The sequence below is a fragment of the Strix uralensis genome, chromosome 4, assembly GCF_047716275.1.
Source record: "Strix uralensis isolate ZFMK-TIS-50842 chromosome 4, bStrUra1, whole genome shotgun sequence".
Lineage (NCBI taxonomy): Eukaryota > Metazoa > Chordata > Aves > Strigiformes > Strigidae > Strix > Strix uralensis.
Window position 1 is genome coordinate 89,171,927 of NC_133975.1, and position 12,800 is coordinate 89,184,726.

Consider the following 12,800-nt stretch of genomic DNA (forward strand, 5'->3'; position numbering starts at 1 on the left):
TAGTTAATTCTGATGTTTATTTTAGTTTCATCTGCTGGGACTCAACCAGAAGAGCCTCTGGACCCTATTGGGCTCTTTGTCACACGACCCCAGGATGGAGAAGTTACCGTTGGTAGGTACAAAATGTGAGTCAAGTGATGTTTACAAACTGTACCTGTTGCTTGACTATTTAGCTCTCCATGTACAGGATGACAGCAGTGATAGAACAGATAAATTAAACACTATTCATAATCTTATCTAAACCTGCTTCCCTTACAAGGTGGAAATATCACGTTCACTGCCAAAGTGGCAGGTGAGAGCCTGCTGAAGAAACCATCAGTGAAATGGTTCAAAGGAAAGTGGATGGACCTGGGAAGCAAAGTGGGGAAGCATCTCCAGCTACATGACAGTTATGATCGAAATAAAAAGGTACAATGGGCAGAGTAAGATTCTCACTCTTCTAGATACTAATCTTTAATCTTGAGGAAATATAAGCTAATATAGGATTTTTTTTGATATTAAGGCACCCAAAGCTATGCACAATGCTATAATTATGCATAGAAATCTATGTTTTGACCATGCAGACAAGAGACAAGCACCACATACAGATTCTTGCATACCTTATCTATGATGAAATGAGAAAATGTCTGGAGGACTAGGGGAGCAGTTTTGCACTATTTACTGCAGTATTTCCTTCACCTTCCTCTCAATTAATAGATACTAATTATATTTAAGAGAAAACAATAAATCAGACAGATATTTAAGTATGGTCTATCTTGGTTTATCATACATCAAGCATTCAGCTATTAATGTTGGAATTTATTCTTCTTTTGCGTTGTCTAGACTACCTTAACTAGCTAAGATCCATTTTTACCACAAATGCGTTCAAAGATACACAAACAGGAATACAAGAGTCTGTACCATGATTCTCATCCTGTGTGGTATATGAAACACTACCACCCTCTCCTGGATGGAACAGAACAGACTTGCTCACATTAGCCACTCCTGAATTTTAAAATGTACTGTATACGTTCTGGGGAGAGGCTGTATTTGTTTAATGAAAGCTCTAGTCGTGTTTCCAATGTACATGCACTTAGTGTATAAGACAACTGCACACACCAGTACACCAGCACAGTTTACTAATACAACTTTGTATCCTCTGGAAGACCTGTACTAATACTTTTTAGCTGGTCCTACAGAACTGGGGGGATATATGCAATTTTTATGACAGTAATGAGTTACATGCTCAGGAGGTTCTTAATTCTAAAAAAACACAGTGGTGTATTTCATCCCTTGTCTATTTGTCTCCATGCCTTAATGTGCTGCATTCTCTATTTCACCATTTCATTGTCTAACTTATTAATCATATCATTGGTGTCTGTTCTAGGTGTACACCTTTGAAATGGAAATCATAGAAGCAAACATGACTTTTGCAGGAGGCTACAGATGTGAGGTGTCTACCAAGGACAAGTTTGATAGTTCTAATTTCAACCTGACAGTCAATGGTAAGACGAATTCCTGCCACCTTGTTTCTTCCTTTCATCATTATTTTTTTCTTCCTGTATGCCCACCAACAATTTTTTCTCGTACATAGTGGCTACTAGACACGCATAGATCTGAAGAGCGACAGGTACACTTACAGAGGCCCACAGAGGAGGACTGGGATGGGCTGGCAGAGATACAGAGCATTAGAAGTAACACTTGGAAGTCACTCAAATCAGAACTGTGATGCTCTCAAAGAAAGCATACAGAAAGATGCAAAATCAGCACAACTTTTCTCTGGCTTTATTCTGATTTCAGATCCATTCTTTCATGATATTTAATTCCACTAGAATAAAAGAGAGGTCCGTTCTTACTTTGGCAAAAGTTCAGTACCAAAAATGGAGGAAAGGAAAGGGGAAAGAAGAAAAGAAAAATGGAAAAATTTAGACATCTGACACTACTATCAATTCCTTTCTTCCTGATAAATTCATGCAGAAGCACCTTGGGATATAAAATTACTTTAAGATCAGATGACTCATTTTACATAATAAATGGTGCCACCCTCACAACTGCTATACTGAAAAGCTTAGCAGCAATTGAAAAGGAACTACATTTTAACATCAATTTTCCCCTAGTGTAGAAGAGTTTAGGTAAAACAGTCTAAGTATGAACCACCTGAAAGATTTGAACGTTTGGACCATTTCCTGTTTCAGTGGTTCTGTTGCAGGGACTGCAACACGAATTTGCGTTCAGCAACCAATGAGCCTGATACGCAAAGACAAAAGTTTACTGAAGGTATTCAGACAGCAGTGTTCATTTCTGAAGTTTCACCATTTGGCTGTAGGACTCATAAGACTTAGGAGCTGTGACTGACAAGTTTTTCTCCCAGTAATAGCAATATACCTATTAATACAAGCAGAAGCTTAGAACAGAGCAATAAAGTTCTCTCTATGCAACATCCTCAATGGAGTTTCTCTACATCTCTACATATTTCCAGGAATTTACCTTTGCTTTCAGAGGATGGATTACAGTTTATTAGTAATAATAATATTCAGTTTATATCCAGTGTTTTTTCTCATTAGGGTTTAAATACCCTGTGAAGCCAGTATTGAAACTAAAAGTTACCAGCAGGACAATTGACAGACAAGAGATAAGACAGTTTGTCATGCTGCAGGTTATTATGAAGCATGAGACAGAATTAAGTTGTACATGAAACACTGGACGTTGAAAGCTAATTAGTGAAGGTTACATGTTTAAAGATGACACTTCAATCTTTCAATATGTAATTGATCACAATTTACAATATAAGGACTTTAGAAAAAAGTCTGCAAAGGGAAGGCTTTAGAAATAGCACTGTATTTTTGCATTATTTTGACTTGCTCTCCCATTCCTGTTCATCACTTTTTGTCACATCAGAAGCACCAATAACTGGAGACTTGGATATTCGTGCTGCCTTCCGACGCACGTGAGTATGTACAGTAGAAGCTTATGTAGATCAGATTATACTTCCATGTGAAATTCATTACTTTCCCAGACAAAACTATCTAAAAGCAAAGCTGCTGTACAAACAAGCACAAAGATAGGGATGTCCCCTAAGAAAATATTACTATTAAAATACTATACAACTCCTAGAAATCGTCTAAGAGTTCAGTCTTTGTACTAGCATAAGAATCATGCTTGTCTTCAACTATGCAATTGATAATGTTTATAATTCTACCAAGAACTTCAGCACTTTTTTTCCAGACCTGTAAAGAGCACTCCAGACATAGCCAACAGAGAAGGAAAAGATTCTGTTTAGTGTCTACTCTTGATTTGATTTGGCTTGAGGAACTACACGTACCTTAATACAAACATTTGCTAATCGAAGTGGAGTTTGATGTGAGCACTGTAAGCAGCACATCACTGATAACATTAATACAAGCATTTTGATTGTATTTGTTTTCATGTTCTATAATCATATGAGCTGAATGAAGACAACAATACTGTCACTGTCTGTGTAAAAACTCAAATGTATGTAGGCCTTGGGTATTAAAGACTGCAAGGTACTGCACTGGTGTTGAAAAGGCTATCTTCCCCATATCTGTAATACTGTCTGAATTGATATATAACTTAATGGAATAATGTTCCCCTCTATACGTAAAATTTGCAAAATTGATTGGGTTTTTTTTATTTTTTTATTTAGACATTAACATGTGTTTTTTCACTGTTGAGTATTTCTTCTCCCTTTGTGTAATTCAGTTTCTGTTTTAGTTTTTATATATTATTGCAAAGTTACTAGACCAAGACTATTCCAACAGACACAATTTCTCTAACATAGGACACAAATCATCTGTGGCAACTCCTTGAGTTTTTCCCTACAAGTGCTATTTTTATACAAGGGGTTTTTTTTTAACATTCTATCACAAAGGCTTGCAGAATTTATGTACAGTCAAATCCATCTATAGGTAGCTGACCAGCCTCGCTGTGATGCCTGTTAAATAGAGGATGCTCAGTGCACAGCTGCATTGTGTTATTTCACTGCAATGAAATTAGACTTCAAGAGTTTCTCTTCTTGCTAGCACAATTAAAAGAATTTAGAATCAGTACAGAGTAAGCACAGTGTAAGCAGCTTCAGGGTGTTCAGATTTTCAGTTTCTTCTGTAAGAATGGAGCCAAATTTTGAACTGAACTGTTTAAATCTGAACCTATGTCTTTGATACCCTCACTCAGGAGCCTGGCAGGAGTGGGGAGACGGATGACTTCAGCCTTTCTCAGGTAGTCACTGTGTGTGTCAGCAGACAAATTCAAGTCTAACAATGAACTGTCTCTCTGCTTAGGAAAAGGAAAAGAAAAAAAAAGAAAAAACCCACAGAACTAGCTGCAACTTAAATACCAAATAAATCATCATTTATAGTACGTAGTATTTATATGAGATGAATACATACAAGTAAGTAGTAATGTAAAATGAGTATACATAATGAAAAGGGTATTTTGATAGTTCAGTGAGAGGCAGATTCATCTAGAGAAAATGCATGTGTTTGGCAAGTGGCATCTTCTCACCATTGTTAGAAGAAAAAAAAGTAACTTCAAATTATATGCATATCTGCCCCCTCTGTTTTACATGTTTTCCTCTCTACTGAGCACATCCTGACTAAAACTGCCACTGCTCACTGAAATGTACCAACACACATGAATATTAAAATCTGTTGTTTCCTGGCACACTCTTTATCCTAGTATCATTACATTTCCCACCCTATCCCTTTTGGTCACAGTATCTTCTACCATAATGAAAATAGGAACCCTGAGATTAGATTTAACTTTATGCATGTGAAAGCAATTGTTAGGGTCTTATTCTTCAGAAAAGCTAAACATTGATTGCTGGGCTTTCCTGAAAATCTGATTTAAGTATCATCTGGGAAGCAATAAGGTGACTAGTTATTCTCCCAGTTGTAAACTGATTTTCTGAATATTGATCACAAAAAGCCCTTTTCAAATTTGGGATTATACTAGTGATTTTTATGTACATTTTATGGCTGCAAACATTGAAAATCTTCTGAAAGTAGGGAACAAAGTGGCCAAAAATACACTTTTCTGTTTGAGCATTATACCCAAAAAATTATCCTTTCCAGTAGTGTAATGTCTTGAAAGTAATCACAGAAATAAAAATGGTACTTTCTTAATAAAAAGACCTCTTCTCACAACATATTCAAAATTACACTGATTCAAAATTGTTCCTTATTCTCACTAACCTTGCATTGTCAAACAGCACAAGAAGTTTGGCACTCTTCCATTTTATTAAGAGCACTGTTAAAATGCCCATCATTTATCTGTTGAGGCTGTCTTCTTACTTTCAAAAATATTTGTTCCTGCAGTATTGAGTTTTTCTGACATTCTGATTTACACTTCTACAGGCAGACTGATTTTCTCTGAAGCAACTAGCACTGTGTATTAACAGAGACAGCATTATGGGCTACCACTACCACCAGTACAACTGAAAAGAATAATTTCTGGGTATAAAATAATAATTAAGTGTAAGGTGTTGCTACTGGAAGAATCTGAATTCTGTGAGATGGCATCACTAGATTCTTATACTCAAGACAACAGAGATGTCAAGGAGCAGCTGAACATTGATGATGGGAGACTGACTGAGAGGAAGAAAACCCATTTTGATTTTCTAAACCCTATCTCAATGCAAAAAAGACCTTTTTTTTTTTTTTTTTGCTAAGTTGAATAATCAATAGTCATGAAATCCAGTGTAACTCCCAATATTTTCATATCAAATCCCTGAAGTGATTTTTTAGGAATTAAACCCAAAGAAGTGATTTTAGGCTAAGATCTGTACTTCAAATGTTCAGAAGCACAGCTAAAATACATTTGATACAGAACACCAAAAATAACACTGTACATTCTATCTGAGGTCACCATATGTAACAGACAGAATTACACATCAAAAAACTCATGCTTGTTGCTTCTTGTTCTCACGAATCAATTCACCACAACATTGCTTGCCATGATGCTTGTTGAACAACCGCATATTGAACCTCATCTCAGAATCAAAGTCAGACCACAGAATTCCTCCTTTAACTCTCCCAAGCACCAATGATGTGACACTCTTTTCAGTATAATGAATTCTGGAAGCAAAAAGAGCCTTAAGAAACAATTACAGCTGGGATAACACTAGGGGGGGGGAAGTGATTTTAGATTGTAACAAGTCCCACAAAAAGGTTGGTTAAATACTGTCCCACACTGTAAACAATATCCACATTCCTGAAACTACAGCTTTCCAAAAGCACTAATGAGTCTAAAGGAAAGCTTCTGCATCATCTTTACAATAACGAATACATTCCAGATCAATATGACAACCAAATTAATACCCTGTATAACTTTATCCATAATCAGTACAGAAAAAATAAAAGTACATTAAATATATTTCTTAAACCTATATGAATACCCCTATGGACTAAGAGCCTAATTAAGTAATGTCAGTGTACTTTCTAAGTAATTCTAAACCCATCTACTACTCCCCTATAGAAATATATCACCTACATAATATAGACTCACAAGCTATTCCCATTTCCTTCTGAAATTAATTATACTTTTCTGTTACTATACAGTACTGAGGGACATGAAGAAGGTGGAGAGTTTAATTTTAGTGCCCTACTGAAAAAAAGGTGAGTAAAAATCCATAGACTTAGGGAAATAAAGTAACCAACTTCTGTTGAACAACTTTGAAGACACTGAAACTAGAATAAGTGAAAGTTTCATAAAGTCAGAATCTTCTAGTTTTCCTAAAGCAGCTCTAACTGGAAAAAGGATGACAGGTAATTATGGCAACTTCCACAAATACTCAGCATTTGCTGCATTTCTGCTAGGTTTATACTGGAGAAAAAAAAAAAGAAAAAAAAGAAAAAAAAGACGACTGATCTTTCCCAAGATGAAAAAGGCTGTGATTAGGATAACTACATGCTTTCACTAGTACTTTTCATTAAAAAAACCCAAATCACAACAACAATTTACAATACCTATCTTCAATGCTGCCTTATTAAGAATTTTCTGTCCTAAATTTTCACAGTACTTCGCATTAGAGAGCTGGGAGGACAAGCCTTTCTATTAGATCTCTAAAGGTTACTACTACACTATGTAACTATATATTATATATTATATAGCTGTTCATCATATATTTAAAAGATATTATATGTTGTATAAATATTATATAAATATTTTCTACTGTTCTTATTTCTTGCTTTTACTTTCACTTTTTTGGTGGAATTTCCTCTCCTATTCTCATCCTTCCTTGCCACATCTGTTTTCAAAACCTGTCTACTTATGCTTTTCTCTTTTTACCACCATCTTAACCTGGATGTTTTGGATTCTGCTGTTGCCAACAGAGAGTAAGATTTCTATTTAATTTTATTATAAATGCATGGGTCAGACTGCATATAAGAACCACTTGGTTTGAAATAACGCATGGATCTTTATCTTTCTTATGTGTAGAGCATGACAAAAATTAGATAGTATGAAAGAAAATGATCAGCCACCAATTTTTGAGACAGAAATGCTTTTAAACAATTAGTAAAAGTTAAGGGTGGACCACTCAGTACAAATCAATGTATTTCTCTGAATGTCCTTTGGTTTTCACCATCACTTTCTTTTATAAGCAGTTTTAAATTGCCCTTGAATTTCCAGATTTTCTCAACAACCTGCTGCATTTCTATTGTCATAGAAATTAGAATCAGAAAAATAATTTGCATAATATGTCTTCTCATGCCTATCAAATATGCACTGAAGTTTTGGTCCATCCATCCTTAAACAAGTTAAGCGAACGTATTACTGAAGTCACTTATTCCATAAATGTACAGGCTTCTCTGTTACAAAACATTTTTTTTTATTCCAAGTAAAGTTTCCATTGCTCACTATCATCCCATTACTCCAAGCATGCTTCTTTCTGTTCACGGTCTTTGGCCGCTCATTCTGTCTTTCCAGATACTATAAACACTTGTCACTAGACTCACGTTGTGCAAATCTGAACTTACTCAGTTTAAGTTTTCATAATCAACTACCTGGGTGAATACTGTTGTGAATCTGTGTTCAGTCTCTGCTCAGGTATTGATAACAGTATTTATAAAAAGTGCTTTATCTTCACAAACACTACAGGATGATGTAGACATCTGAAGTAGTTTGGTTATGAAAGGCAATAAAGCCACAATAGCCCCATGTTTCACTCAGGTTAACTCACCCAAATTTCATAGGGCCAAACAAGGTACGCAAGGCCCTATACTATGCAATATTCAACGAATCCAACTAGAAGTGAATTCTGGCTTTGCAGTAACACTACAACCATAACTCTCAAGGGAGCCAGCTAGACGAGACAGAGAGTGCACCTATCAAACTTTCTGTAGCTGACATTGGTATCAAAGTTTCTTGTTTCATTATGAACCCCAGAGAAGTTTGAAACAAAAAGTGCATTAGAATTTTTTTGTAATTCTAAAGTAGGGAAGATTTGCTTTCTGAATGATGACAGTAAGCAAAACTGTAGAGGTTTGAGAGCTGAAATAGAGTAGTTGTACACACTAATTTCTAGAGAAAATGTAAGTCAAAAAAGAATTGTTAATCTCTTTTAAAATTTCAAATAAATGGAGGCCAACATGAAAATATTTGCATAATTTTATACAGTAACTCCAGCTGGAATGAAGTTCTAAGTACTGTGAGCCCTCCTACTAGTGCCTTTCCCTTCTGCTTTCATAATTAGTTTTGAGCAGTGGTAGAATTCTAAGAAGCAGTAAAAACCTCCAGTATTTCCAAAAATGTTCAATTTCTGGGTTTAACTATTCCTTATTTGTTAGACTAGGAATATAATTCATTAAAAGAAGCTTATAAATTTCACTGCATTTTATCAGTTTTTGACCTTTCACGACTTACAAATCTCTGTTTAGTAAATTCAAGCATCCTGATAAATTCACTGCTGCTAGTTGTTTTTCACAGCTGCTTTAGAAGTAATTTATATATCCTTCAGGCTTTGCATGCCACAGGTTGAAGACCACTCCTATATTAATGAGAACGGATAAGCATAAAACCTCATCATGGAATGACAGTATTCCTCATTAAAATAGAATAGAAAAAGGGACCTCATGATGAGGAAGTCTCAAGAGCTATGCAGATTCAAATAGAATTAAAGATTAATCTTTTGTCACTTCTGCTTTGTCCCACCCAATTTACAAGTGCCCCTCAATCCAGAGGTAATGACCATTCCCACTATAATATAGAGAGCTTCATTTAATACTATATCTCCTATCTGTAATTTAATTAACTGGTGTTGACATACAGATGTCATGGGCCAAGGAGAGGTCATTGGGAAGAGGAAGGGAACAGCTGTCACAGAACTATTAAATGGGATAGTGAGCAGAGACCTTGAAGGAGGTGACAGCTGACAGGGTCCAATCAGTTGACAGTAATGGGATAGGGAGGAACCATCTCTGGGATGTACAAAACTATTTTTAACCCCTCCACATATGTTTAAAACATATCAGCTGCATATTCCATTTACAGCAGGTTCACTAAGCTGCATCTTAATGCCCGCAAGTGCATAGTTAACCTATGAGGTGATCACTCTGAATAAGGGCCCCCAACATCAGGGAGAATAATGTAACGGTGGGAGAAACTTCAGGAGTCCAAGTGCTCTATTACTTTTCGTACACTGCTTAGTTCGTGTGGCAGTGATAGAGTACAGCCTAACTGTGGAAACTCTGTGTTTTTATAGGATCAAAGAGAATGTTTTAACATATACAAACTGGTGAGGAAGAGTATTGGAATGGAGAAACTTTTGCTCAGAGGCAGAGAAACACATTTTTTTCTTTTCTTTTACAGAATTCAATTAAGCACTATACAAATTAAAACCTTTAGCTTTTAGTACTATTTTACATGCAACTTACCAGCCTTTCCCTGGAATTAGAAAATACTAGTACTTCCAAGGCAGAAACTATACTCTTGCTTATGATCAAATTTCAGCTTGCATACACCAAAACAGTATTGCCAGATATAACAATGGGATGACACTGAGTAATGGAAAACCTACAGCAAAAATTAAGAAAGTCTTCTCAACAGTGAGATATACTAGACTGTGGAATTGCTTTCAAACTGGAAAATTTTTCGCATGATGTATTTAAAAACAACTCACATAAAATATTTTTGAAAACTCCATGAATAATCCTAGCTGCAAATTTTCAGGTAAATTGGTGTATACAGATGATCAGATGAGTAGGCAGATAGACAGAGAGACCACCAATATTTATATAATACATGAGGGAAAATAATAACATTTGAATCTGTTAAGTTTTTCTTATTTTCTATGATTTCATATTTCCTGTTGAGATACAGTTTGCTCCACAGAACATTAATTGTACTAGTACAAAGAACTCAGCACATATTAGAAATATTACATATTCCTAGTTTTATGTACTTACAAATCTATTCCAGTTTATATGTATTTAGAAATATTTTAAAGTTGCTCACTGATATGATCAGGGCAACTAGCCCTAGAACCACTTATGTTAAAAAAAATCTTGGTCTATTTGGCAAATCAGTTCAATTGTCCTGCCTTCTGTTAGGCAAAACTACAAACGATTTGTAGCTGCCCCAAACTAAACAAGAGATATATAGAGAAGAGGAATCCTGATTAAATTCGCGGGTGATGTTGATGCACTGTTATGACAAAGCAAAAACCCAGTAGGCTGCACTTATCGCAAGGAGTCTAAACTTCGGATCAATTCAATGAGCGCTCGTGAGGGTTTAGTGCTTAGTGAGTGCTAAACCACTCCAAAGACATAAGATATTGCATGCCATATTTCAGCTCGAACTCACTGAGCTGAAATCCTCTTCTCTTATTTCCTTTCTGTTCAAGAGCCACAAAGGTGATGGAAATCCCAAGACTGGACTGCAGTACTTTAATAAACATAGGGCTCTTGTTACAAGCAAGCCTTTTTAGGGCAATAAAAGGAGTACCAGAAATGTTTGGTTATACCTGCTGTCTAGACTGACAACAGTCACTCTTTTTTAAGTAGTAATATTTCTCACAGGCTAATTTTTTTCCTGAAAAAAAATGGAAATATGCCCAATCATCGTCCTCTTTTCTCTGCATTACCTGATGCATAACTCGCCTTCTTGTTGGGGTTTACCACTGAACATGGCTTCATTATAAGGCTATGTTCTGCTGCACTGGAATCTGCTTGGTTCTGGTGAAATGAGAGCCACAGAAGTTCCTTTACCTAAAGAATTTTTTAAGAAAATGTTATTTCTTTCATCCTTTCTCTGTTTACCAAAATGCAAACTGTGACAGGCAACAACTCCATGATGACAAGGCAAAGTAGAGCTACTTGTTTCCCTGTAAGGCGACCAGCCATAATTAGGGATAAGCAGAAGTGCTTACACTTACAATATAAATTGCAGAGTGGAACTGTACAAAGTGTGGGAGGAAGTTTGGTTTCAATAGGGAACAGCATTTTTCTTAAGCCTATTTCAGAGCTTTTGCATGAGCTCCTTTATGTCCCTGGTACTGAAGCACAGGCTTGTTCTGCTAAAGGTGAAGATGACACTCATGGCTCTTTTGTTTTAACACATGATGCCCTCTTTCTTGCCCACTGGGATGCTGCATGTTTTTCCAAACGGTTCTCTGCATCATTCTGGAGTACAGCAGCTTCTTGCGCTCGGTAAATCGGTAAGGTTACACCAATTTCTTTTTCTATTCATGATTTAAACAAAAAAATATGATGACAGAAAAAAGAATGCTTTTCCCAAAGCCAGACAACCAAATTTTCACTTGATTTTGCTAAACCAAACATTAATGCTTAGTCACTAGTTCTTTGGTTAAACTATAAAATAAGTAGACCATTGTAAATATTGTCTTGTTTGCCATTACTCACCATTCTATATGTCTTTATGTTTTATAGATTACTATAGCCAACAACTGTCTTTACAATAGATGACAAATATTTTAATAATCTGTGATTCATTTTAGTGAAGCCAAAAAGTGTCCTGAGTAGAAAAGGACTTGTTTCTTATTAATATAAACCAACCGCCTTACTTCTAAGGCATTCTCAGGATATCAGTTCAGTTCCTTGTTTTGCCACATGGTTTGTGTCTGACCATCACTGGTAAATAAGTCTCCTTGTGTTTCCATTACCCATTATTAAAGGGAAGTTAATATTTATTTGCTTTGGCTGTTAGAAAGTAAACCCTTCAGTACAGCAACTGGATTTTAATCGCTGTGTATATAAATAGACCTATAACTAGTCACCAGTTTTATTCCATTATTTTGGGTAATAATATAGCAGAAAGTTAGACTGCTAAATTCTTTGTTAAGAAATGGCTTCATCAAGCCAATATGTAGCTTGACAAGTCTATGGCAGTTTTTAAATCCTCTCAATAGCAGCATTCAGATACTCTAATCCCTTTCTGCAGAGGTGAAGCAAAATCTGAATCACACTCTGATGTCGATGTCTGGGAAATCCTGAAGAAAGCTCCTCCTTCCGAATACGAGAAAATTGCTTTTCAGTATGGTATCACAGATTTGCGTGGGATGCTGAAACGCCTCAAACGCATAAAGAAGGAAGAGAAAAAAAGTACAGGTTGGCAAGCTGTATTTATTCCCAATATGTGTCCATATCTTCTTGTTCAGGAGTTCTTCAAATACTAACATCAGCTGGACAGCAGCCAGATGCAAGAGCATGAGAAATAGAAGTTTCCTATTCCGATTGTTACACAGTCATGTGAAATGCTGATTACCGAAGATTAAAGCTATGCCCAAAGCTCTGAGCTACCTTGCTCTGAAACTCTGGATATTATGAACCTGCTCATTTTACTAGTTT

General features: G+C 35.9%; 1 protein-coding gene across 1 annotated transcript in view; it reads left to right on the forward strand.

Annotated features, from left to right (window-relative positions):
- The window catches only part of MYBPC3 (myosin binding protein C3), a 64,304-nt gene that overhangs the window by 12,369 nt on the left and 39,135 nt on the right, over positions 1-12,800 (forward strand). Inside the window, exons 4-11 of the mRNA XM_074867655.1 lie at positions 26-112; positions 260-408; positions 1,367-1,484; positions 2,878-2,926; positions 4,171-4,215; positions 6,555-6,611; positions 11,627-11,650; positions 12,394-12,560. Of these exons, the coding sequence (XP_074723756.1) occupies positions 26-112; positions 260-408; positions 1,367-1,484; positions 2,878-2,926; positions 4,171-4,215; positions 6,555-6,611; positions 11,627-11,650; positions 12,394-12,560 (696 nt within the window). The remainder of the gene's footprint in view (positions 1-25; positions 113-259; positions 409-1,366; positions 1,485-2,877; positions 2,927-4,170; positions 4,216-6,554; positions 6,612-11,626; positions 11,651-12,393; positions 12,561-12,800) is intronic.